At 49.3% G+C, this 26795-nt stretch overlaps 10 protein-coding genes across 10 annotated transcripts; 5 read left to right on the forward strand and 5 right to left on the reverse strand.

Annotated features, from left to right (window-relative positions):
* Positions 1–1195: 1195 nt before the first annotated feature.
* On the reverse strand, positions 1196–4017 carry PGRI_047880 (uncharacterized protein; the record flags this gene model as incomplete). Its single annotated transcript, XM_040792501.1, has 2 exons — positions 1196–3752; positions 3800–4017. 2 exons carry the CDS (start codon positions 4015–4017, stop codon positions 1196–1198), a joined length of 2775 nt encoding a protein of 924 aa, XP_040644468.1.
* A 1633-nt stretch (positions 4018–5650) lies between these two features.
* Positions 5651–7279, forward strand: PGRI_047890 (snoRNA-binding rRNA-processing protein UTP15; the record flags this gene model as incomplete). The annotated part of the gene is made up of 1 exon (XM_040792502.1): positions 5651–7279. One exon carries the CDS (start codon positions 5651–5653, stop codon positions 7277–7279), a length of 1629 nt encoding a protein of 542 aa, XP_040644469.1.
* Positions 7280–7440: 161 nt separating this feature from the next.
* Positions 7441–8373, reverse strand: PGRI_047900 (phytanoyl-CoA dioxygenase family protein; the record flags this gene model as incomplete). The annotated part of the gene is made up of 1 exon (XM_040792503.1): positions 7441–8373. The coding sequence occupies one exon, from the start codon at positions 8371–8373 to the stop codon at positions 7441–7443; it is 933 nt and encodes a 310-aa protein (XP_040644470.1).
* Positions 8374–8910: 537 nt separating this feature from the next.
* PGRI_047910 (uncharacterized protein) lies at positions 8911–9567 on the forward strand (the record flags this gene model as incomplete). Its single annotated transcript, XM_040792504.1, has 1 exon — positions 8911–9567. The coding sequence occupies one exon, from the start codon at positions 8911–8913 to the stop codon at positions 9565–9567; it is 657 nt and encodes a 218-aa protein (XP_040644471.1).
* A 164-nt stretch (positions 9568–9731) lies between these two features.
* On the reverse strand, positions 9732–11051 carry PGRI_047920 (putative sulfate/molybdate transporter; the record flags this gene model as incomplete). Its single annotated transcript, XM_040792505.1, has 1 exon — positions 9732–11051. One exon carries the CDS (start codon positions 11049–11051, stop codon positions 9732–9734), a length of 1320 nt encoding a protein of 439 aa, XP_040644472.1.
* A 2270-nt stretch (positions 11052–13321) lies between these two features.
* Positions 13322–17929, forward strand: PGRI_047930 (CDR ABC transporter; the record flags this gene model as incomplete). The annotated part of the gene is made up of 4 exons (XM_040792506.1): positions 13322–13922; positions 13971–14029; positions 14096–16428; positions 16486–17929. The coding sequence occupies 4 exons, from the start codon at positions 13322–13324 to the stop codon at positions 17927–17929; spliced, it is 4437 nt and encodes a 1478-aa protein (XP_040644473.1).
* Positions 17930–19428: 1499 nt separating this feature from the next.
* Positions 19429–20277, forward strand: PGRI_047940 (uncharacterized protein; the record flags this gene model as incomplete). Its single annotated transcript, XM_040792507.1, has 2 exons — positions 19429–20032; positions 20081–20277. The coding sequence occupies 2 exons, from the start codon at positions 19429–19431 to the stop codon at positions 20275–20277; spliced, it is 801 nt and encodes a 266-aa protein (XP_040644474.1).
* A 598-nt stretch (positions 20278–20875) lies between these two features.
* Positions 20876–23859, reverse strand: chsA (uncharacterized protein; the record flags this gene model as incomplete). Its single annotated transcript, XM_040792508.1, has 5 exons — positions 20876–20890; positions 20958–21467; positions 21518–21919; positions 21972–23594; positions 23665–23859. The coding sequence occupies 5 exons, from the start codon at positions 23857–23859 to the stop codon at positions 20876–20878; spliced, it is 2745 nt and encodes a 914-aa protein (XP_040644475.1).
* Positions 23860–25074: 1215 nt separating this feature from the next.
* Positions 25075–25747, forward strand: ltpA (tyrosine protein phosphatase LTP1; the record flags this gene model as incomplete). The annotated part of the gene is made up of 2 exons (XM_040792509.1): positions 25075–25135; positions 25191–25747. The coding sequence occupies 2 exons, from the start codon at positions 25075–25077 to the stop codon at positions 25745–25747; spliced, it is 618 nt and encodes a 205-aa protein (XP_040644476.1).
* A 240-nt stretch (positions 25748–25987) lies between these two features.
* Positions 25988–26731, reverse strand: PGRI_047970 (demethoxyubiquinone hydroxylase family protein; the record flags this gene model as incomplete). Its single annotated transcript, XM_040792510.1, has 1 exon — positions 25988–26731. One exon carries the CDS (start codon positions 26729–26731, stop codon positions 25988–25990), a length of 744 nt encoding a protein of 247 aa, XP_040644477.1.
* Between the last annotated feature and the right edge of the window lie 64 nt (positions 26732–26795).

Below are 26795 nucleotides of genomic sequence, written 5' to 3' on the forward strand. Positions count from 1 at the left end.
AACCATGATGCTCTTGACACATAAGAGGTAGGTTCTAGATATATTAGGATTGGGTACTCGGGAAATAATGGGCAATGTCAAGAGATATATGGTATGCTTACGTCGAAACCTGTTGGTTTCCCTGGGCAGTAGTGCTAGGCCTGAGCTCTGCAAGTCAGTAAATTATCTCAAGGTAAAGGCAGGAGACATGTAAATCAACAAGTTACTGGGGAAGGAAGAGGAAGAATGACTTATGATACCGGGGTATATATACATACATTTTGGCGTCCTCATCGAGGTGGCCCCGATCGCCTTGGAAATCAGGGCCTTGATATTGCATGCTGGATGGAAGTTATGAGAGACAATGATAGAAGATAGGAGAGTGGAGTTTTGAAAACGGACGTGATGAATTCTGATGGCAAAGCCCGTTGTCGATGATGCACCAGCTGTCTGATAGTATGAAAGGTTTCAGGTGTTGATGGAAAACAGTGTGAGGATAGGATAGAGGAGGAGGAGGAGAAGTACTAGAATAGGATGGCCTTTTATAAGTTTGCAGGAAATTGCCTACAATGTTTGTACTTGATCGAGTTCAGATGGCTTTTCCTCTTTATTGGATATCCTCATCCCAGTGTCTAAAAGTGTGGGCCTGCACATCGCGTGTGCTCTTAGTTGGCGAGGTAGCTGTAGTAACCAGGTCTCTAGAATCGTTTCCTTGGGCATGATGGTGGTTATATCTATCTCGCATAGAGACATGATCTAGGGCATTGGTTTCAGATTCAATGATGATCATTAGGGTCTAACAAAGTGTAAAAGTAATGTTGATGGCTCATGGCCTGGGCCTCAGATCTACATAGACCACAACATGTCTGGTAGCTAGAGTTGTTGGAATACAACTGGAGAAAGCAGGCTACCAGGAAAACTATATAGGCAATGTTGAGGACTACTCTCAGACCACCAAGCAACTACGGTGAACTTGTCAAACATAGTCTCATGTCTATAGAAGCATCTAGTAGGGTTCAAGGGGGGCTTTAAGAGGTATCATTGGCAATTCGTGTTATGGGTACATCAAAAACTATACCCTCCGTAAATCAAATCCATAACGCCATCTTCGTCGGATATCAAGAGCGATGCAGTCTGAAAGCAAAAGTTGAAGAGAACCAGGGAATAGGCCCAAAAATCATAGTACATCAGTCATCCATTAATTCAAAAAATCGTTTCATCTAGCGTAGCCAATCGATGCCGGTTGTCTTGGTACGTACTTTCGGACAGCCCCCCGGCCAGGGCTGCACGCCGCAGAGCCGATGTCGATCGTACTCAGCTCTCGACTCAAGGCATCCATGCGGACATTTCCATTTGGATTGCCAGACATGACGGGGTAGCTTGGGTTTCCTGCGGTGATTGGCACCTTGTTTGGAATCGGGGGGCCTGGGGTATAGTCATATAGTGGCGTACGGGACCCCGGTGATGGCGAGACTGATCCTCGGGAAGAGCGCGGCCGCTCAGCCGATGTGGGTGTGCTGTAACCCCGTTGCACATAGCTGTCAGAGCGCTCACGCCCGTAGTCCGGCCGAGGTGAAGTTCGAACCATTGCCCCCGGACTTGCGTTCACATGAGTGGGTGTGTACTTGACTGGGCGATCCGACGGGTAGGTAGTAGTCTCTGCCCTGAATCCGACGCGTGGAGGGCCTGTGCTGCGTGGCGTAGAAGAGTCGTTGCCTCTAGAAGTTGGTCGAGGCGAATGTTTGAAGCGGATAATAACCTCGGGTTTGCGGTTCTTCCTTTCTGGTTCGGGCGCCCATGTATCAGTGGGAAGATGGTCAGAGGGATCAATCTCGCGACCATCATCCCCAATGATTGGGTGGTCCAGGTCTCGATGGGGTTCAGTCTTTCCACGTATCACGGCATCTCTGGCCTGTGAAGGCGAGTCGTATGCTGGGGAAGGATCTCGGCTAGGAGCGTGAGAGGCATTTGGGTTTAGAGAGATGTAGGAGTCTGGAGAGAAAGGGATTGAAGAACCCTCACGGACGTCCGAAGAAGAGGGCCGTGGGCTGACTGATTTCCGGGTCACAGCCCGCATATCAGGGCTCACAGATTCACCTCTACTAGAAGTAGGTCTTTGCTCAATAGGTCGGGGGGATGTTCGCAGAGGGTAGACAGGAGTATCGTAGTGGACGGGTGCTGATACGGGGACTGGCACAGGCGGCTGGGAAATCATCATCTCGTCTTCCCAGTGGTTGCTGCGTCTGTTGGTTGATCGTTCGAGGGCCGTTCTCTCAGATGAGTCTTCCGCTTCATAACCTGCGACGAGGCTTGCGGGCATGGCTGGTGAATTCCCCATCGAAGAAGGGTCTTGATAGAGATCGCGGTGGGACGGGGTGGACATGCTTGATGGGAGGTGGGAGACCGAGGATCGAGAAGCAGAATGGTGCGTGTATGGTGCATACGGGTGAGGCGAGGTTTTCGGGGTGGGCAGCTGAGAGGGCGCCCGTCGTGACCGGTGTACCGGTGGAGGAGGTGGGGGCCCGTCGTCATCTTCATCCTCTACTCGTGGTTGCATCCCGGCGTATTCTGGATGGTAATCGTGGGCTCGAGCAGTGATCTGTAGAGGTTGAACTCTGTGTGGATAGTACCTCGGGTCATCCACTGGCCCCGAGGAGGAAGGTACAAAGTCTGGAGCTGGCAACTCGTGTGCATGCGTTGGCCCATATGACATAGGACCTAGATCATATCGGGGCTGCTCTATTTGAGCGTGAGGATCTTGATGTGGGGAATGGTATGGCGCTTCCTCACGGGGATCTGCCTCGTACTGATCTTGCCTGGCAATGCGATAGTCTCTCGAAGGTGGTTGGTCATACTCGGGATAATTCCGCTGTTGCTGTTGCTGCTGTTGCTGCTGCTGCTGTAATTGTTGTAGTTGTATTTGTTGCTGCTGTTGTAACTGTTGCTGTTGTAGTTGCTGTTGTTGCTGCTGCTGTAGCTGTTGTTGTTGGAGCTGCTGTTGCTGTAACTTTTGTTGTTGTTGCTGCTGCTCTTGGTGTTGCTGCTGCTGCTGCTGTTGTTGCAGTAGACGCGCGTCGTAGGGTGTTTCAATCAGTTCATTCGAGGGCAGTTCATGGGTGACTTGTCGGCGGAGAGGAGCAACAGCTGGGCTGTCCCATTCTTGCATGTAGTTATCAGCACCATCATACCCACCCCGAGATGGAGGCGGGATAGGAGAAGGTGCGCGATAAGATGATGCATCGTAAGCAGGTTCTGAATGGCTCGGGGCATAGGCTATGGTGTCCGGTGCACCAGACACGGTGTTTGAATGTTCAGGAATGGCGGGTCTCGACGGGACCGGGTGGTGAATCGGAGGCGCCGAGTGAGCTTGCTCGGGAGGAGCTGGTCTTGCTGGTGCCCCTGCAGGGCCACTGGGCAAGGGTCGTCGCTTGACGTCTTTCAATTGCCGGGGACCAGACAAGCCTGTGCTGCTTGGAGTACTGGGGATTTTGCCTTGCACCCGGTCAGCGGCTTCTTTCCGGCGTCCAATCAGAACCTCATCTTGCTCTCTGGTATCGTAGTAGGTCATTTCAATTCGGATCTCTCCTGCATACTTCCCACGCCATTGAAGTGGGTGCCAGTGATCATTCTGGCTTCCACCCGGAATGATCAAGCTTTGTAAATCGACCCAAGTTTCGCCGATCATATCGGTCTTCTTATCGTCATTGAATACGGAGACCTTTAGCTTGAAGTAATCGGGAGATTCATGCACAGTAAATCGAAGTTCCGAGTCCCTAGGCAAGTAAGCTTCAATTTACACATCAGGCCAAAGGTGGCTTACCATCTGGGAGTTTGTCCTCCTCGCAAATCTGTTTGTGTTTTCTTTGCTTCCTTGCCCAATCGTGCTGCAACATAGGGATTCTGTTTGCCCATAGTCTTCCGATTGGGTAGGTTCTTGGCTCGGTCGATGATAGCGACCAAGGTACCGATAACGGGGCCATCGACGGAGATGTCAGCGAAAATGCCCGCCGCATGGTTGACCTTGGAGATCTTCGACATGGTCTCTGTCAGGTATAATGGATATAAACAGAAACTAAGTGGGAGAGGAAGAAGAGAAGAGAAAAGATAAGAGAAGTACTGTATTGGAGGTGGCTGGGGGGTTTCCAACTTTGGATGGTCTGTATCAAATTCTGAATGTTGATTGGTTCTTACCCCTGACTAGTGGGGATTTATCATACCATGGATACAAGAACCTTGCATCGGAACTTGAAACATTTTGCTCTCTCTACTCTGCAGAATACTATACATATTACTCCTTCATATGGTCTTGCTATGCACTGAATATCCTATATAATTACAATATATCAAGTACTTACTCCGTACAGGATGCCATTAAACCCCTCTTTATCCAACCTCAATCAGGTATTCCACATGTGGATCGTTCTCAGCTCGATCGGATCCCCAGCCACCGATTCAAAGACTTCCAAGGTTGTGCATTCCTGGTGGAACAAGCCTAAACTACCGACCAGCGGTCTAGACAGGATCATCATCCCGGTACTCCGTACTCGTGTTTGCGAATCCAGTTTCAGCTGCATTGGGGCTTCAATAAGCTGTCAGGCCATCGCGGCTCCCCCCACCTTTGGGGTTAGAGAGCTGCACCACGATGGATCTCCGTTCCCCCCACTGAATTGCCATAGCGACCACTCACAGGCCTAATGATCCTGTGTATATGGAGTAACATGTGTTGTATTCTGGGTATACACTTTTTTTTTTTTTTTACTGTATCTCGTACATTGGCAATATTACTGAGACTGTCTTCGGCTGCTCTGCACATCTCATCCCCTACTGATTCGAGATGTTTTGAGGATTAACGATGTTGCCTGCCTCACTGCCTCAGTGGATTCACTAGGCTATCCCCGCCAGGTCACTATTATTAACATTACAAGACGGTCAAAATGTGGAAGCCTAAGTGTGACAAAGTATAACGTAGATCCATCGAATTTCAGTTTTATCTTCGGAGTCAACAAGGCAATAATATTAGGCTTACTCGAGGGAAGATCCCCCAAGGCTGATCGACCATGATGGAGTTGGGACATATAAGAGCATGTACCCATACTCCGTACAGGATGGATTACCCGAGATAAAATTCGTCACCTGTCAATTAGGAATATTATGGAGGTTGTCTGCCGAGGAAAGCTGCATGTCCCCTGCAGAGTATGGTGCTTGTAGTGTAATGGAATTCAGAGGTGGAAAACTTTCAATGGCTTGAATCCGAACTAAAAGTATCAGCCTGGAGATATCTGATAGATTTCTTTGTTACGGAGTACATTGGACTCAATTCATGTGGGTCCAGTCTAGACTCTCTATGTTCAATGTTGTCAGTTGTACGGAGTTCTCCGTCCTGCTGATGCACAATGATGTCCTGACTATTACAGGGTGGATATGCCAAGACTCAAATTTTGCCTTGTGGCCTCAGGCGGAAATACACAATTTGATGCCTCAGGCGGAAACAGCTACCGCCACCATTCCCGATTGGGCGAGACGAACTTTTTTGATCGGCAGAAAAAAGATGGTCTTCATGAACTTCACGATAGCACTCTAGTTGGCTCGAATTTACCACCCATTGCCCATTCGAGTTTATCTACCTAACTAATATTCCCCGAACAACTACTGTCTATCCACCCCTGCAATCATGGCGGCGCCCGTCCTGCCTCTGCAGCAGGTCAAGCTTGCCTCGTTACCCTCGACGCAGTTAACGCCTGAGCAACAATACTGGCGAACATTCAAAAACCCGCTCCTGATTCCATCACCGGCCAATGGACCGGTGAATCTCATCACTCAGCCTTCCGTTCCTTCCTCTGCCGCGGCATTCCCATCTCTCACACAACCGCCCGATGTCTTCACCGTGACAACGGGTGCACGAGTCCAGATTTATTCGATTCGCACACGGAAACTTCTACGAACACTCACACGGTTTGATGATACCGTGCGTGGTACTGATGTTCGTGCGGATGGACGTGTCTTAGTGGCAGGTGACGACACCGGTTCCGTGCAAGTTTTCGATGTCAAGTCGCGCGCCATCCTTAAGACGTGGAAGGACCACAAGCAACCCGTGTGGGTGACCAAGTTCTCTCCCAGTGACCCTACAGCGGTTCTCACAGCCAGTGATGACCGTACAGTGCGGCTGTGGGACTTGCCATCCCAAACTAGTGCGCGCACCTTTGTCGGCCACACCGATTACGTGCGCAGCGGTGCATTCATGCCTGGCTCCATGGCTTCTTCTGGCCTTGTGGTTTCGGGGTCTTACGATCGTACTGTTCGACTGTGGGACCCTCGAGTTGGGAACCGTGCCGCTATGATATTCAAGATGGGCGCACCCATCGAGACTGTTCTGCCCATGCCGGCCGGAACTACAGTTCTGGCCGCAGCCGACAACAAGATTGCGGTTCTGGATATTGTGGCTGGTAAGCCGCTGCATATGATCCAGAGCCATCAAAAGACCGTCACTGCCCTTGCACTGGCATCCAATGGGGAGCGCTTGCTCAGTGGTGCGCTCGATGGACACATGAAGGTGTTTGAGACCACAGGGTGGAACCCCGTATCCGGATCCAAATACCCGTCGCCCATTCTCTCTCTGCGCGCGATTACTTCTGGAACCGAATACGAGGATAAGCACATTGCTGTCGGTATGCAGTCAGGTCTTCTGTCTATCAAGACCCGACTGTCTGGCCAACAGAAGATTAAGGAGCGTGAACGCCGGAAGGAAATGGCAGCCTTGCTGGAGGGTAAATTGGAGGAGCATGACCGGGAAGTCGCTAAGAAGAAGAAGACTCGTGGCTCGGGATGGGAGAAGCGTCTGCGTGGACGCGATTTCATTGGAGAAGGTGTAGAGATTGTCATTCAGGGCCAGGACCAGAAGAAGCGGAAGAGAGAGCAACCTTGGGAGACCGATCTCCGTAAGGCACGCTACGCTGTTGCATTGGACCAGGTCCTCACCTCGGCTGACAAGACTGCGCAACTTACACTGCTTACGGCCCTGCGCCATCGCTCCGCCCTCCGCGCCTCGCTGAAGGACCGCGATGAGGTCACCCTCCAACCCGTCCTGCAGTGGGTTCACAAGAACATCCGTGAACCCCGCCTGGTCGATCTCAGCGTCGAGGTCGCCATGAACCTTCTCGATATATACTCTGGAAACCTAGGCCAGTCCGCACAAGTCGACAAGATGGTCGAGCGTCTGCACCGCCGGGTGCGTGACGAAGTGGAGATGGCCCAACAAGCGTGGCAAACAAAGGGAATGCTTGACATGTTGAAGGCAACCTGATCTGACGGCCTTGAATCGCAACTTGGAGTTCGGGGTGTCTGGGATTCGCACACTCGGTGTATATGGCGGGCCATCTTTTGTACAGGATTTGCATAAAGAATAAAAGTCGAATATTTACCATCATTTACCATAAGATCGTTCATTCGTATTCTAACTACGTATCAAGTATTCAACTTTGAGAACCCACCAGCAGGCGGCTGTAACCAATTCCGCGTATCATACTCCCACCCTTCTGCCCCCTCGATAACATGGAAGGTATAGGCATACCGACTATTTAGGCTGGTGTTCTTCTCGCTCTTATGCAACACATTCCCATGAATGAGCACAAGCGATCCAGCCTTGATATCAAGAATCTCTAAATCCTCATCTGTAGTCTCCGAACTCTTCTCCTCTTCCATGTCTTTCGGGAGCGAAGGGCCCCGATTCTCAATAAATTCGGTCCCTGTCCCATTCTGCTTCCTCACGAACCTCCTAGCAATGTGACCACCCTTCCTTCCAGTATGCGACCCCTTGTACATACCCAATGTTCCATTCGCCGGTCCCGCAGGCTGCAATGCGTACCACCAGCCTACGGCAGAAGGCGGATTTGTGTACAAAAACTCCGAATCGCGATGGGACGGCACAGCCCCACCAATCGACGGCTGCTTGCAGATAACCATACTCTGCAGCACGCGGGGATCGGCGAAGCCCAGGGACCGTGCGACGGCAGCGTTCCGCTCGTTCAACGATATGGCTTTGAAGGGTGGCGACAAGGTATGCAGCGAATGACCGATCTTGTTGACAGCGCGGTTTTTGGGTTTCAGCAGCGTGGCTCGGCCGGTTAAGGGATCGGGTTCGGTGCCGAATGCATCTGGCTCAAAAAAGAAGCGAATTTTGTCACCTGAGTTCAGGAAGTAGTCGTCGCCTACATGGTCGGCGGTTTCGTCGCCTGTTGTGAACTGGGTGAGGGGGTGGGATTCGAGTGGGAACTCCTCAAGAAGTTTGTTTGTCTCAGCGAGGAGAGCAGCGACCTCATCTGGGGTGAGGTAGTCGGGGAGGACGAGGTACCCGTTCTCCTTGAAGGAGGCAACTTGATCTGCGGTAAGTCCAGCCATGAGGTGCTTTATTGTTCCAGAGATGGAGATGAGTTGGTTTGGATGTTGAAAAGCGGGGAGCCGATAAGCGATTTCGATACGCCTGCCTTATCTGGGGCTTCGTCCGTGCACGCGGCATCTATGGTCTATGGACAACGCCTACACGTTCAATATATGCTCTGTTTCCCCGGCTCAGTTCCTGGGGTATCTCCAGACCCCTCGACGACATCAATGGGTCTTTGCCTCTTCCATAGAGGTTAATTGCCGCAGGAGGCAATGATGCAAGGGGCAAGTAAAGCTTGCCACAATACAAGACGAACGAACTATATAAACATATTGAAAGTTTGAACTTTGAAAAGCAACAAGGACAACTTGCATAGTATCGATGCCCAAATTTCACGCGACGCAACTACAAGTGAACCAACATTTAAAGGCCTAAAAGGTTTAGTATCATCCTTCCATTGACCTAACTGAACAAACTCAACTGCAAATTATTCCAAGTGGACCAGATCAACATTTTCCTTTCCCATATCCCACCGAGCGCGACTGTTCACCACGATGTCCGACTCTTTCACAAGTTCCTCGTACTACTACAGTTCCACAACCAACGGCAGCGACGGCAAAACTACAACCGGACACAGGTATTCAACAACTTCATACACCGAACCGGACGGCACAACAATCGTACGTACCGCCCAACAAAATTTAGGCCAACCAGCAGTCGTTGAAGAGCGGCGCTACGACAACACAGGACAGGAACAGCTGGCTTTACCAGAGCCCGCAGGTGGTACTTCTGCAGGTGGAATACGGCGCATCACCGATCTAGAAGATGATGTTTCGGATTCCAAAAATTCCCCATCCCAAAATAAAAGTTCCACACCCAATGTCCTTGCTGATATTGGTGGTTCGGCGGCTCAACTCTTGGATGGGGCCAGCGAGGACGATTCGTTTAATATGGCTTCTTCGGCGCTGGGGTCTAGGGTTTATGACCCCGTGACTGGCTCTTATAACGACCCATCCGAGTATGATATCGGTGGTGTAACCAGGCGTCATAGGGATATGAGGAATGATGGTGGCCGGAGGCTCGGACGGGATGTGGATTTCGCTGGGGATGGCCTCTCGTCTACAGCGCGGGAGAACCGTGCGTATGAGAATCCTAATACAGGCACTAGACTGCGGAGAGAGAGTGATATGGACGTTAGGAATGTACTCTAGGGTGAGTGGATTGGCAAGTATTTCCATTTATTTATGGTAGGTATATGCAATTGCTTCTTGCTATATAAAATCAAAAAATGATATACCTGGGAGTTCTTCATGCATATGTTGTGAAAGATACCAGGAGATTATAAACCCACTTTTCTACCACAATGTATGTATATCTAGTCACTTAGACGTAAACGTCCCTCTGACCAGCGGCTACGCGCCTTCTCCCACCATCCTGGGATCTCGTAAGACCAGTGGCAAAGCATACCAGCAATAAAACCGACAGCATCATTTTTGAACCCTACTAGCAAACCCACAGTAACCATCATGACAGTCCAGCGGCGATTGCGTTCTTCGTCTGAGAGGACAGGGCCAATATGCTCTCCCGTATTTGACAAAAGGCCAGTACAGGCCTGGCTGAGATCTTGAGCACCACTAGTGTTGAGGCTTTCGCCCACGCTAAGCAGTTGCGCGCCAGCCGCAATAACCATCACACCAAGTAATGCAGCCGGGAACTGCTTCAGAAGGTCAACCAAGGTCTCCCCGAAGATAAGGCCGATAATTAATTTCAACAGGCCGAGGAAGATGACACTTGCTCCTGAGCGAGCTCCGAAGCGATATTGCGCGGCAAGGCCACCGGATCCATGGCAGACGGGCATAGCACCGAACCAACAACCAATTAAGTTCATGCCGGCCACGCTCAGCCCGATGTGGGTGATAGACGGAGTGCGCACTTTCGGCAGCAGATCATGCGCCAAGTGAACAACGGCCACGATAGAGTTGAGGGTGGTAAGAGGAATTTGACCGATACCAGCATCCACAGCACCGACGCGCCATTGAAGCGGGGTCGGAATTAGAGCGAAAGGATGCCACAACTCAAAACTAGGCATATGTCCCGCCAGAGCAGTCCGAATAATAGCAAAGATCAGACCCAGCACTAATACAGCGATCGCATAAGGGACCCGGCGATAAATATTGGTGAGCAGAAGTACAACAAATGCAGCAACTGCCCAGATACGGTTATCGGCCCAGGAAGGGCTGATCCATCCCAAGGGATGGAGCATGCTGCTGCAAGCGGCGATAACCAGGGATAATCCCGCTCCAACTTGGATACCCTTGATAACTGGAATGGGAATTACATTGGCGAACCAGTGCAAGATCCCCGTCAAGCTGAAGACAAGGATACAGGCGCCGACGAAGATCCCCGCCGCAGCGATCGTGCCATTTGAGAAACTACGCGCGATGGCCACTGCGGCGATGGCCTTCATGGGCTGAACGGGTAATGGAATACCGAAGAACACCCCCGTTAAAATATTGAAAATTCCCGAGAAGATCAATGTGCTGGCGAGGGAGACAGTGCCGTTGATAGCTAGCGCAATCGCGATAGGCAGGAACGTGCCTAGATCGCCAAGCGAGCCAGAGATCTCGGAGACATAGTGGCGCTTGAAAGTGCGCAGATTATAAGCGTTGATTTCGCGCAATGACTGGATAGCCATGGTGGGATGAGAGTTGAAGAAGAAGAGAGGGGGTTTCGTATTGCTTTCCATGTTGGACCCGGTCCACCCCCGCTGATCTCAAAGAATCCTGTTTCAACTTGGAATTTACAATCTGACTTGATTTATTGATCTAAATGTAATTCATTGTCGAGATTCTGGATTATTTACACTCAGCATCCAAAATAGCCTATATTATACCATTTTCTATGCTTCGATGACTCAATTTCGCCCCAAAAATATCATTTCGTAGCAACTACCAAATTTGTTTTGTCTCTCAATAGTAGGTACTCTAGTTGGTAAAAAATGTATACTTGTGGGTAACAGGGACTAATCTTCAATAATTGGAAAAAATCTATCTCATGGCCAGGTCGTGACTATTGAAGCCTAAGCAGCTTACTAACAATCCCGCCAGTTTTGAAGTGTGCATGAGTAAAGTTGACGTGATACCTCGTTATATATATATCTACTAGTCACCATCGGAAGTGTAAATTCGGCTACCACATGTGGATAAAAGATCCAATGGAAGGATACCAATGAACTGAATACCTGGTTGGCACATGCCACTGATGAACAAGGAATCTTCCAAGTCGGAACGCGCGTACTTGAGGTCTTCACATATTTGCAGGTTTGCCCTAGTACATTCCTATTTGGGAAGCGCGTGGGAACCTAGCTGATAGCTAGCTCTCCACTTTGCCAATCTTACTTCCACCGTGGCATCGCAAAGCGACTCGGACGGCAACAGCTTTTTGCTAGCTGCTGTGTATAAGGTATTTTTGGTTGCATCTTCAATTGATTGAATTACATTCTCATCCCCGGTTCTCATTCCTCATCCCTCGTCACTATTCTTACCCTCATCATGTCTTCCTCTACTCCGTACCAGCGACTGAACCGAATCCAAGCTTTTCTTCTTCCAGAATTTTGCCTAGTACTAGCTGTGTCAATAGCACAGTCGACCTCGACATCAAGCGACTAAATGGGCTTGTTACACCAAGCCTCTCGAATGACGATATATCGACACTTAATCTGGATATTGCCAAGGTTTGTTGGTTTGCAACTCCAACAACCACACCCTTGATTTTGATTTACCATGTAGATGCAAATACACTAATCTTTCCTGGTGCTATATCTTTAAATCAGAATACCTATGAGGGCACAGTTGAATTTAAAATACTAAAAGAGAACCATGGAAGGAAGTGGATAGCTGTACTCATTGGCATGTGATAGCATGTGATTGCATGTGATCAGATGCAAATTCCAACGTCTCTATCCATTTTTACGCGATGTTACTGGTAGACCTTGGAATTACCATAGATGTTGAATTTGGCTCTTGTTGAGCATATAAAGCTGATTAGTTGAGTCATAGACCATTGGGAGACTAACGGTCAATAGTTACATATTTACCTCTAAAAACATCTATTTATATAGTACGCGTGGGGCTGTAGATAGCCCTAGGTCAATAGTCTATTGATAACACTATTTCGCTATTTTGTGGGAACCAAAACAAATAGGGGCAGGGGCTAGACACAAAAGATGACTAGGGTAATCTGCGCCCCACCTCGGGCACCTCTAGGGCTGGGCACCTGGGCAGGGCTGTAGGGTTAGGTACCGGAGTAAACATACGGAGTAAACATGCGGACCAAAACCGATAAACACACGCAAAGCCATGGGGCAGATCCGAAGATCCGGCACGGGATTGTATAACTCTTCCGAAAAGTACTTTTGTCAAGAATTTTAAATGCCCGAAATCTCTAAAAATGCCCTTAAAAATAAAAATTTAGAAGAAACACAGTGGAGACGGAAGTTGAGAATTAGGCCCGATTTATGTACGTTATACCGTTGTCCCGGATGGCGGATAGTGTGTATCGGCCCACGGAAGTCCCTACACAAGGGTTGCCGGTGCTCGGGATCTTCATTTCCCGTTTCAGGCGGCTCCTCCAGGGCTGGAAAGCTCCGCTGACTCAGCGCATATTCATAAGGTAAAGTTTAGGCAGACTTGTTAAAGGACATTAATGAGATGAGATCGATTTTATGCTCAAGATCCATCGAATCATCGCCTTGGGATTTTAGTAGGGTACTCCATATATAAAAACCTTGAAATTATTCAATTGCTCCGACCGCCGACTCCGACCCACAGGTTCCATTAGAAAGATGTCATCACCGGAAATGGCCACAAAGCCGAGACCTTTTAAGTATCTGATCATTCCCCCCCCCCATCCTTTGAATAATGTAGAATATTTTGTTATTAAATTATCTGGATATACCTTCTCGCTATGGCGTCGGAGACAAGCTCAGTTGAGCCGAGGGAGATGCATGAGATGCATGAACCATCTCCACCTCATACTGGGGACGCATCAACTCTCAACGACTCTCCCATGGCATTAATCGACCAAGAAGATGTTAATACTCTTACCAAGATAGCCACTCAACGATCACGCCAACAATCTGTCGGAGCCACAAATAACCTAGCAGTTCTCGCTCAACAAGACCCATCTCTGGACCCCCAGTCTGGAAAATTCGACTTGCAAAAATGGCTCAAAGCGGCTTTCGACGATATCAGCCGGGATGGCCGATCGGGACAATCATCGGATGTTATTTTCAAAAAGCTGAATGTATATGGATCGGGCGCTGCGCTGCAGTTCCAAAATACAGTCACATCGAGCCTGACTGCCCTCGTTCGATTGCCCCAAATTATTCGTGAATCACACTCTCCTCAAAGACGAATTCTCAAGGACTTCAATGGCCTCTTGAAAAGTGGTGAACTGTTGCTTGTGCTTGGTCGGCCAGGTGCCGGCTGTAGTACACTTCTAAAGTCCATGACTGGAGAACTACACGGTTTGAATATGGATAAGGAGAGTGTCATTCATTACAATGGTAAGATTTGAGCTCCAGCATTCTTAAAATAGAGCTAACAATCCCTAGGAATTCCCCAATCTCGCATGATGAAAGAGTTCAAGGGTGAACTAGTATACAACCAAGAGGTACACTCCCAATATCGACCGCACCAATCACACCAATAAAGCCATGCTAACTTTTCAAATGTACAGGTTGACAGACACTTCCCTCATCTGACCGTCGGCCAGACTCTGGAGTTTGCAGCAGCAACGCGAACTCCTGCCCATCGGTTCCAAGACATGTCACGCGCAGAATATGCCAAATATATGGCTCAGATCATCATGGCTGTCTTTGGACTGAGTCACACATATAACACCCGCGTTGGAGACGATTTCATCCGTGGTGTATCGGGTGGTGAGCGAAAGCGTGTCAGTATTGCAGAGATGGCTCTAGCCCATGCTCCAATCGCCGCCTGGGATAACTCTACTCGAGGATTGGATTCTGCCACGGCATTGAAGTTTGTTCAGGCTTTGCGACTGTCCTCTGACATCACTGGCTCGTGTCATGCGGTGGCTGCTTACCAGGCAAGTCAAAGCATCTACGATGTATTTGACAAGGTGATCGTACTTTACGAAGGACGCCAAATTTTCTTCGGACCTGCCGCCGCAGCCAAGTCCTATTTCGAAAACCAAGGGTGGGATTGTCCAACTCGTCAGACTACTGGTGATTTCCTCACTTCAATCTCAAATCCTGAGGAGCGGCAAGCCAAGCCCGGCATGGAAAACCGTGTTCCCCGTACGCCTGAGGACTTTGAAACTGCATGGCTCAACTCGCCTGAATACAAGCAATTGATGAGTGAAATTACTGAATATGAAGGGCAAAATCCCGTTGGAAACGATGTACCAGCCCTCGCTGATTTCCAGGAATGGAAGCGTGGAGCCCAGGCCAAACACACACGGCCCAAGTCTCCATACATCATCAGTGTTCCTATGCAAATCAAACTCAACACTGTCCGCGCCTATCAACGACTCTGGAATGATGCTGCTTCAACCGTCTCTACCATCGTTACTAATATTATCATGGCTTTGATTATTGGATCAGTGTTCTACGGGACTCCAGATGCAACTGCAGGCTTTACGTCCAAAGGTGCCACTCTGTTCTTTGCCGTCCTTCTCAATGCCCTCACAGCAATGTCCGAAATCAACAGTCTCTATTCTCAACGTCCAATTGTCGAAAAACATGCTTCCTTTGCCTTCTATCACCCCTTCACTGAAGCCATCGCTGGTGTACTCAGTGATATACCGGTGAAGTTTGCATTGGCTGTTGTGTTCAATATCATTCTATACTTCATGGCTGGTCTGAAACGATCAGCATCTAACTTCTTCCTCTACTTCCTCATCACTTTTGTGATCACGTTTGTCATGAGTGCCATCTTCCGGACATTGGCCGCTGTCACCAAAACTATTTCGCAAGCAATGGGTCTGGCAGGTGTCATGATTCTGGTCCTTGTTGTCTACACTGGCTTTGTATTACCTGTTCCGTCTATGCATCCGTGGTTCGAATGGATCCATTACCTCAATCCGATCTACTACGCCTTCGAGGTTCTGATTGCCAACGAGTTCCATGGCCGCGAGTTCCCATGTTCATCCTTTGTTCCTGCCTACGCCGACCTATCAGGCAAAGCATTCAGTTGCGCTATCGCTGGTGCGGAGCCAGGCTCTACAACAGTCAACGGTGACCGATACATTTTACTGGCTTACTCTTACAGTTACAGCCATGTCTGGCGTAACTTTGGTATCCTCATGGCCTTCTTGGTCGGTTTTATGTGCATCTACTTTGTCGCAACCGAGCTAAATTCCGCTACTACAAGCACTGCTGAAGCTTTGGTTTTCCGCCGCGGTCACGAGCCTGCCAGTCTCCGCCAGGATCATAAGTCTGGATCCGATGTCGAAAGCAACGAGACATCCAAAGCTCAGCCTGCTGCGGGTACAGATGACAAGGGAATGGGTGCTATTCAGCCTCAGACAGATACATTCACTTGGCGGGATGTGTCCTATGATATCGAGATCAAGGGCGAGCCACGTCGTCTTTTGGATCACGTTTCCGGATGGGTCAAGCCTGGAACCCTGACTGCACTAATGGGTGTCAGTGGCGCTGGTAAGACGACTTTGCTTGATGTATTGGCACACCGTACATCGATGGGTGTTATCACTGGTGATATGTTTGTCAATGGCCGTGAACTGGATCAGAGTTTCCAGCGAAAGACAGGTTATGTTCAGCAGCAGGACCTTCACCTCGATACTGCTACTGTGCGCGAGTCTCTGCGGTTCAGTGCTATGTTACGTCAGCCAGCCTCTGTCTCGATTGAGGAGAAGTACGCCTATGTTGAAGACGTTATCGGAATGTTGAAGATGGAGGAGTTTGCCGAAGCCATTGTTGGTGTCCCCGGTGAGGGTCTGAATGTCGAGCAGCGCAAGCTGCTGACTATCGGCGTCGAATTGGCTGCCAAACCCAAGCTGCTGCTCTTTTTGGATGAGCCTACCAGGTAACTACCATTTGCAAAATATGCCTGTGCCTTTCAGATACTAACTATTTTTTTTAGTGGTCTCGACTCTCAGAGCTCTTGGGCTATTTGTTCATTCCTTCGCAGGCTTGCTGAGCACGGTCAAGCAGTTCTTTGCACAATCCATCAACCTTCTGCCATGCTCTTCCAACAATTCGATCAGCTATTATTCCTTGCCCGAGGCGGTAAGACTGTCTACTTTGGTCCCGTCGGAGAAAACTCTGGCACAATGCTTGAGTACTTCGAATCCAACGGTGCGCGTAAGTGTGCGGATAGCGAGAACCCAGCCGAATACATGCTGGGCATCGTCAACGCTGGTCAGAACAACAAGGGTCAGGACTGGTTCGATGTTTGGAAGGAAAGTAACGAAAGCAAGCAAGTCCAGGCTGAGCTCGACCGAATTCATAAAGAAAAGGAGCACGAACCGCCTGCCACTGATGATTCCTCGCGAAGCTACTCTGAATTTGCCATGCCGTTTTGGTTCCAGTTGAACCAGGTCACACACCGCGTGTTCCAACAATACTGGCGCATGCCATCCTACGTCCTGGCTAAATGGGGACTTGGAATTGCCTCCGGTCTGTTTATTGGGTTCTCTTTCTTCGATGCCAAAACCTCGCTGCAAGGCATGCAGACCATCGTTTACTCTCTGTTTATGATTTGTACCATCTTCTCGTCATTGGCGCAACAAATCATGCCTGTGTTCGTCAGTCAGCGATCGCTCTACGAGGGACGTGAACGCCCCAGCAAATCGTACTCCTGGAAAGCTTTCCTCGTCGCAAACATGATTGTGGAGATCCCCTACATGGTCGTCATGGGTGTATTGACCTACGCCTGCTACTTCTATGCCGTCGTTGGAATCCCCAACTCTGTGACCCAGGGAATCGTCCTCCTGTTTTGCATCGTCTTCTTCATCTACGCCAGCACCTTCACCCACATGGTTATTGCCGGTCTTCCAGACGAACAAACCGCCAGTGCGGTAGTTGTCCTTCTCTTCGCGATGTCCCTCACGTTCTGTGGTGTGATGCAGCCCCCAACCGCCCTTCCTGGCTTCTGGATTTTCATGTACCGTGTCTCACCCTTCACATATTGGGTCGGCGGCATGGCAGGCGCACAGCTGCACAATCGCAAGGTGATTTGCTCAACCGCCGAACTAGCCATCTTCAACCCACCCTCTGGTCAAACTTGCGGACAGTACCTCATGAAGTATGCCGAGGTCGCTGGTGGTCAGTTGCTCAATCCCGAGGCTACGAGTGATTGCAGTTACTGTTCTCTCCGAGTTGCGGATCAGTTCCTGGCCACAGCAGGTATCGAATACGGTGATCGCTGGCGCAACTTCGGTATCATGTGGGCTTTCGTTATTTTCAATATCTTCATGGCTACTATCATGTACTACCTTGTCCGCGTGAAGCGCTGGAACAGTGGCGATTTCAAGGAATCGTTCAAGAAACTCATTCCTGGGAAGAAATCCAAGAGTGGCAACTGAATTCTGTCACTGCACCCTTGCTAATATTGTCATTCTTTGTCTATATTTCTTTTTCATTTTGATTTTGTTATTTCTCTCCAATGCCTTCTGGGCCACTCACTGACCTTGCTGTTCATCTCTTTTGCATTTTGTTGATTTGAGTCTTGAGCTACACTGTACAAAGAGAACTTATTGTTATAATCATAGAACTATATATATACCATTACGCGAGAAACTATTTCACATATTCCAAATTTATTCCGACCATGAATAGTATGTATAGCAATATCCACAGTAGGAATCCTCAACCTGAGCTGCTTAATATTCGTCATGGGATACAAGTTTTTGCTTGTCCGATAGATAAGAGTGCCGGGCAAGCAAAACATACTATATAGCTCAGATGAAAACTATGGTATTAACGGTTTTCTAGAAGATTCAAATAAACATGACCGAGGATTGACATTTAATCTGCTTCTCTTATTCTAGTTTGTGTGCTGTTGTCAAGTAAGTGTGGGGGTGCCTTCCAGATTCAGAAGTTGTGGTCCCCCCAGCATATAAATACCCTCACCATCTTACTTTTTCTCCTTCCCTCTTTCTCTCCCTCCGAATTTGCTTGAATTTACATGGGCTTCACCACCAGACTCACCTGGAACGATGGAGGAGGATAACATGCGGGGGCATTCGACAGCAGACTCACCTGTGACGAGCGGCACTGAAGGGGGATGGGCAGCGGGCTGCCACGGTTCAAGATGCCAGTGAGGATACATAAAGAGGAGGATTCTGTTTCTGGTGAGAGAAGTAGGGGGATGCTGCACGGGCGACCGTTTGAGCACATCAGATGCAGGAAGCACACCAGGACTCTTTTCTCGGACACAGTGGGCGTTCGTCTTCTCAAGCCTCGGCGTTCGCTTAAGCAACGGATATAAGGGATCTGATCTTCTGGTGCTGTGGACTCTGGTGAAGTGGGTTCGAGGGAGAAGGCGGGTGGTGGGTCACTTTTTGCTCTGTGATGAATCGGTCTTGATGATGTTTCACATCCATCGGACGTGGCGACACCCTCTGTGGCGGCCGGGCAAGCTTGATCGGAGGCTCGCAATTGACCTTCTGAGAGCAAATCTTGTACTTGATTCTTTTCTCGTGCAGTATCAATATGGGCTTGTGGGTTGTGGGCAATTGACTGATGAGTCCGTCTGTTTGTTTCATTGCACTCAGGCGTGAATGAAGCCTCCACGGTGTGAAACCCTGACAGGCGGCATAGTCTAATATTTTAAGCTATATATTCAATACCCTTTATTCTTTTATCCCAGCACCTCAAAATCCTTGAACTATCAACAAAAATAAAGCATTACGATAACCCTTTGGATCTCTTTTTATAGATCCAAAAGATCGTCGGAAAAGCTTATCTTATCAACGCACAGACCAGCCTTGGAACGGTCCATCGCCTATACCAACGTCAGGGCCGCATTAACACCGCGCATCGAACCAATCGTCTGACAGCCTCCACGGTCTCTACACCCAACATGGACCCAGATACCGGCATCCCCGAACCCGAACCCTCCGTTTTCAACTATGTGCTCTCCTTCCTACTCGTCGGCGTCGCATGGGGCTTCACAACCCCCTTTATCCGCCGCGCAGCGGCAGACTTCAACGCCCGACAAGAGAAGGCAAACAAATCGAACTACTCTGGTCGCGGAAGAGGACACTCACAAGAGCCGGAAACAGTGTTCACGGATGCGGGCGAGGAACAGGAATTGCTCTCTCGGGGCGCACAAGATAGTGACTCCGACGAGGAAGGCGTGCGGAGACGGAGTACGAGCAGCAGTGATGTGAACCGGAAACCGAAGGCTGCTGGTGCCGATACAGGACTGGATGTTGGAATTGCTGGACAGAGTGGAAGTGGCGGTATTTCGGAAGCTAGGGAAGGCAGCGCAGATGAAGAGCAGGATGATCTACCTTCGCCGGCGTGGAGACGGGGAGCCCCTATGAAGCAGTCATGGCTGCGCACCAAGATTGTGTCTATTTTCTGGACAGTTGTGAATCTGCTTCGTACGCCTGCGTATGCGATTCCCTTGGTTATCAACCTCACGGGTAGTATTTGGTTCTTTTTGCTTGTTGGAAAACATGGTAGGTGTCGTTCCTTGGCCTTCTTGGCTTGTGATGCTGTGGCTTTAGGTCTGGAGTCGCTAATCAGTTACTATATAGAACTCTCTTTGACTGTGCCGCTTGCGAACTCTAGTGCGTTTTTATTTACTGTTCTTGGGGAGTGGTATGTTGACCGCAAGGTGATTGCGAAGGAGACATGGTTGGGGATGGGGCTGGTACTTGGAGGAATTGCATTATGTGTGCATTCTAAGAATCAGGCTTCTTGAATTGATTTGAATTTCGGAGTTTGAGTTGATTTATATGGTGTTCGAATATTTGGTGCATGCTGGACACTTATTGGAGTCCAAGCAAATTTTATTGATAGAAATGCAACACTGTATTCACGCACTATTTGAAACCTCACAGAACTAAATCTTGACTGCACAACTCCTGCGATGCCTCGGATTGCTCTACACAAACACTGATTGTTTTAGGAATAATCGAACACACCAAGGTTACTTCTCGAGCTCAATATCTACAGATAGAGTACAAAGATCCCCAACCATGTAAGAAACACAAAGCCCATGAGCCCAAGTGATGCAAAGGCAAGCACATGCAAAGGATGCACCAAGTAGATAAAAAAGAAAAAAAAAATACATAAAACAGATAAGTCACGATGTCATGTCATTCCGCGTGTCACGAAGGACGAAAAGCATATCGCGGGCGAGTCATCAAACATTTTCAGTTGCCATTTCCATTTGCGTACCAGACCGGGCCCGCCGTGGTATTGTAACTGAATCCAGATCCGGATAAAATCAGGGGATATATGAAAACAAAGCATTCCTAGAGGGCGCAAAGAAACAAACTCGTGCTTGAAAGTTCAAATCAAACGCCGCGGAACTAAAATATGAAAGTTAGTATATAATCGACAATGGACAGAAATCGCAGTGCAAGGGATATAACTCACCATACGAACAACCAGATACCACATTGCACCGACAAACTTGAACATTGACAGAGCAGCAACACTCCAGAGAACAACCTCCATGTAGATCATGGAGCGCTCGCTTTGCGCAGTTTCGGTGGTTGTCTTGGATTTGTCCTCGAACGTTTCCAAACCAGCAGCGCTCAGAACAACGGCACCAAGAGCAAAGTTGCAGAATACCCAAGCGAGCACGACGGCACTGCGGAATCCTTTGTAGTAGTCGGCTTGCTTTTCTTCCTCGGAAACATGGGCGATCTCCTTAGGAGCCTTCATAGCGAACTTGGCAATTTCTGCCTCGTATTGCGCATTCAGATCGCCGTCATCTTGCGGAATGTTAACGTCGACCTTGCCGCCGGGTTTAAGGTGCGCGGAGGGCAGCTTTTCGGCCTTGTCATCTCCCTTGGTACCCCATGTAATATCGTGGGTGTTGCAGAATGCATAGATGTTGAGCACGTTGATATAAGTTGGCGTGAGCAAAATGTATTGAATGAACTGGAGGATGTTAGAAGACACAGCACAATTAGATCCATATGATAACTTACACTGGTGAACATGTGCCACGGGTCCAGGAAGATGAACGAGGCGACAAACCACATGACATAGGTCGAGCCAAGCGAGACAATGATAGAAAAGAACGTCTGATTGGTGAATAGTTGATCGACCGAAAAGGTGTTTGAGGCCACTTCTGCTTGGATCGATTTGACGGTGACGAAGACAGCAGCGAATGCAAGGTATATCATGATCACGATCCAGAAATAGACCATGGTCATATAGAACTTGTTGGATCCGCCTGGTCGATTGCCAAGAGCCAAAACGAAGCACGTAACGAGGGTTGCCAGGTATAGCCATTCGAAGACAATGCCTAGAACCTTACCAGCAGTGCCCAGTAGTTCATCTGAGCCCAAGTATGTTGTCAAGATGTGGAAAACCAAGAAGAAGTTACCCTGCGTAAGAAATTAGCATAGAAAACGAAAGGTCCATGGGGGAGAATCGTACAATTCCGAACCACGCGAAGATCATAGAAATTGTCTGATAGACGAACTCAACCATGAGCATAAGCTTGCGAATAAAACTGTGGTCACTGCGGAAGATCTGGTAGAAGTGTGTAATGGCGTAAACCGCGGCGAAGAAACTGCCATTCAGCCAACGACGACGCTGGAGAATGAACTCGGCCATCTGGTCAGGCACGTCGGTTTCGCCAGTCGACGACTTGACGTACTGGAGGAGCCATCGGCACTTCCGTTTGGACACGATCTCGAAACATAAGATTCGATCCTCAGCCAAGTACATGTTGGCCGTGAAGATACCGGCATTAGCGCCGTGCATCTTCTCACCTAGGAAGTAGCGCTCTAGTGGGCCTTGGCCGTTCTTATCGTTTTGGAGTGCGACAAACCGGTAGGCGGAGAAAGCACCAGGTAGCACAGTAATGAAACCAAATGAAGACTCCAGCGGTTTGTCGAGAATGTTACTAAGCTTGTACTCGAAGTTTTGACCAGCCACTAACGGGTTCAGCAGTTTCTTGCCATGAGACAACATGACCTTGATCTCACCACATGCTCCACCGCACATGGGCTCAACGTCGAAGGCCTTCCAGAGGTGATAGATCGAGTCCTTGCCCGGTTTAGTACCCGCATCCAAGAGGACACAGATATTGGGATCCAAAACACGACCGAAAGCTTGGAAGAACCATCTATGAGAGTTGATTTTCTTCTGATTCTTTTCCTTCAGACAGAAAATCAGCTGCACAGGAGGCCCGGATCGAGGCTTGAGATGCACTTGAGTGCCCTTTACCTCTAAACCGACCTGAGTGGTGTACTCGTAGATATGCGCGGTGACGTCCTTGCCGTTGACTTGTTGCTTCGCAATTCCATCCTGGTATACACCCAAACCTGCGAGCACAGCGCGCGTCCGAGGGTTGATCTTGGCACGACCGTCGCTAATAATACAGACAACAATTTTCTTCCACGCATCCTTGCCCCATGTTTTGCTGCTTGTGCGTGAACACATGTGATCGATGTTCTTGAACACACCAGACATAGTGCGCGCGAAAAGGAAGTCATCTTCATTGTACATGGTCACGACGATGAAGAGTTCGGTGTTGCGGGGCTTTGCGAAAAGCTTCTGACGAAGGGTAAACCGCTCTTCGAAGAAATCGGCGGGATCGCATGTCGCTGCCGAATATCGCATGTGTGTGAATTCATCACGACCAGGTGGCTCTGCGTGGGGTACTTGGCTCAGCAGTCTCGGCGCAATGGGGCAATCTAGAACGAGGTTGCCGTTGAAAAGTTGGACTTCTTTCACCGTCTTCCAGCGACGAATAGGCGCTGGACTGGGCGTCGGGTGTGGTTCATCCTGGAACTCAGTATACGGGTCCGGCCCGAAAGGGTTTTCGCCCGTTTCTAGCATAGGCCGGTCATCTTCAAAGGGGGTGTGTCCTCCCTCCGGATAATGACCTAGGTCATAATCATCATGCGGCGTGTGTGTAGGCTGGTAAGGTTGGGTGTAGTAGGCGTCGTGATGGGCTTCGGGGTCAACTGCATACTCTTGACTAGCATAAGGATGGTGTGCGTCGTAGGTGTCATGATGGCCATAAGAGTTGTGAACGTTTTCGACCGAGTACTGATTTCAAAGTAGACTGTTAGTATTGATTTGGACATAGCACCTTTCGCTCTTGTCTCCTCATACTCACAGTAGGTTGTTCGGCCAAACGATCACTAGATGGCATAGGCAGATGCGACTGAGGCCCGTATGGGTTATCCGAGAGCTGGTAGCCAGGTTCCAGTGGTCGCCCTGGGGAAGGGGTGCGATTGCTGTACCCGGTAAGATGGGAGGGATTCAACATGGGCGAGGTATGCTCGTCTCCGAACGGGTCTGTTCGCGGCATTGTTAGTCATGAGACGTAGAAGATTCCTCAATAGAAGCTCAAATGGCAATAGCTTGACTGCGCAAGCTACACTGAGGCTATTTAATCAATGACCAGCACTGATCTGAGTAGTTTCCAAGAGATGGAGAATGCGCGAGCAACATGCAAAAAGAGAAAGAAGGAGGGTCCAATAAGGCTAGAGGAGCACTGACCGGCAGCCACACGATTGTAAGCCATAATGGAGTAGCCTTGGGGGTTTGAAATTATCCCGCCCCAAATTCGTAGTAGGGGTTCTTGGAGATTGCGCCAGGAGCGCCGAGTGGAATATTAAGCGTCAGCGGGGAGGGAACACTAGTCCGATTAACGGATCCAAGTTCTCGGCGTCGTTTCAGATATGAGGGAGAGGATTGCAAGCGAGATTTGATACGTGGGGAGAGTATATGGAATTGTCGCACGACTGCACAGAAGGTGAAGAAGAAGAGCGATCAGAAAAAAAATGTGGAATACGGGTTGCCCTGTTGTTTACGACGCCTTCGATTCCGAATGACGGGTGGGTATGGGGGCGAATCAGATGTATGCTCCGCACTGCCTTGTGGATGTATATGTTCAACACGCCCTAGAGATGGCGTACAGTTTAAGAGAAAAAAAAAGCAAATTCTTCAGATCAGATTCTTCAAATTAATCAAAAGCCCAATGACATTTCAACCATAGAATGCCCTGAAACAATTGAGCCATGGATGAGAAACTCCATTGAAACTCCACTGTTACTGGGCCAACTGGAACTTAGCCACAGGTCTTGGCACTGTGGCACTGTGGCTCACCCCTACCTTGCTGACTCATTAGTTCTTTTTTTAGTATGTGAGGTCATTGGAAGTGGTTAGGGTTAAATTTTGACTATGTCGTACCTCAAAAAGCAGCTGCCTATACTATGAATAGATATCCTAGGCTGTTGCCTTGATCTACAGTGCACATCTTTTGAGTTGCCTTATTCCTTCTTTCTCCTAAGTAAAATGTAACGCGAGTCTCTGGTGTACTATGGGTAAAACATGCAAGTGATATCTCAGGGCTGGCGGCGACCCCAACTTGGGGCCTATGGATTACCCCCCACCTCGGCGCCTTGGATTGTCAAATTTGACCTAGGCACTTCCTTGTATACCGCCTTGCTTACTTCCTAGCTCTGCCTGTCCCGAAAACTCACGAAAAATCAAGAGATTTTTTGGTGATCCCTACCCCACTATGGCTTCCAACTCGAATGGGCGCCCTACTAGCGTGCTATTTGTGTGCCTAGGAAACATCTGTCCGTCATCTTGCTCGGTTCTTCTCTATGCGACATGCTAACCCTATCTATCTAGGTCGTTCCCCGATGGCCGAAGGAGTGTTCCGCAACTTGGCTGCTGCCAACCCCTCCATTGGTGAGATAGACTCCGCTGGTACAGCCGCCTACCACAGCCTCGAGCCGCCTGACTCCCGTACTATGTCTACCCTGCGCCGCCACAAAATCACCAATTACGACCATGCCGCCCGCAAAGTGACAAGGGAAGACTTCCTCACTTTCGATTACCTGCTCGCTATGGACAAGGCCAATCTCCGTGACCTGGAGGATGTGCGCGAGTCGGTTATTGCGACACTCCAAAGGAAGACCGACACCAAGCCAAGCTCGAGGAGTACGCGGTCGCATGTAGATGCAGCCATCGGTGCATACGGGGCGGATACAAAGGTTGCCGAGGTACGGTTGTTTGGTGATTTCGGCAAGAATGGAAAACTGCACGATCGTGTTGGCGGCGGCGAGGTGGTGAAGGATCCTTACTATGGGGGTGCTAATGGATTTGAGGAGGTCTATCAGCAGGCCGTGAGATTCTCCCAAAATTTCCTGGACTACTTGGAGCAAAACCGCATTGACTCGGAGTGAGCGGGTCACACACGAGGATAAAAGCCAGAGCCTATGAGCCTACAGAAGGCGGTTATTTTATTGATACCCTGCGACTAGAGAGAGATTGAACGGGGCTCATGACTGGGAATTAGAATATACAATGTTAAATATAGTTAGCAATATCGAGATAAGTAGTCGGTATAGTACATGAAGTTCTGGACGACAACAGAATATATAAGTGGCACAACTCCGGCACCTATGCTCCACCAATTCACTAGATCAGATCTTCTCGCTGATCTTTATGGCAGTTCTGCATCCAAAGCGAATGATATTGACGAGCGGATCGTAGGGTCTTGCCTCCTTTGAGTCGTTGGCCACGGCATGGTCGAGATGTTCTAGTTCCTCGTCACGAATTCTCCGGAATGTGGCCAACATTTCCTTGAGTTCTTCATCCAACTCCTCCCCCCGTCTCTCAGCATCTGCCTCCCAAGACAGAATCTCTCTTACTTGGTCGTTGTAGTGTGTCCCAATTTCAGTCTCCACGGCTTCGGTGCATGCCATTGCAGCTTCGCGACCCAATGCCGCAGTCGACCAACCCAAAAATGTGGCAGCGACCTCCCACGCCGGGTACATGGCTGTCGGACGGATCTGATGCTTGGCGATCAAGTGATTGAAGGTTTTGAGGTGCCCTGCTTCTTGATCGTACATGTGTTTCATCAAGGGTCGGAGGTGTGGGTATGACCGGACGATCTGAGGCGTTTGGGCTTTGTAGATTAGGGTCGCGGCGAGTTCACCAGCTTGGTTCACACGTAGGGCACTGTCCATGAATTCCCGTTGCTCTTTGCTGAGAACATATAGAGGCTTGGAGCCACTGGGGGTGCCGGCTGTAGTTGAAGCCTGCCGACGGTGACCATGCTTAAATGTTGATGGGACGAGGAAATCGAGCAAAATCGGAGTTGTTGCTGGTGCAGCATAGCGGCAATGCGACAAGGCGCCCTTGCGCAGAATAGATAAAGACAACATCGAGAAATCGATTCGGAATACTATTGAACCCGATTCAAGGGACGAAGCTCAGAGGTCGCGTATT

The sequence above is a fragment of the Penicillium griseofulvum genome (genome assembly GCF_001561935.1).
Source record: "Penicillium griseofulvum strain PG3 chromosome Unknown contig_84, whole genome shotgun sequence".
Lineage (NCBI taxonomy): Eukaryota > Fungi > Ascomycota > Eurotiomycetes > Eurotiales > Aspergillaceae > Penicillium > Penicillium griseofulvum.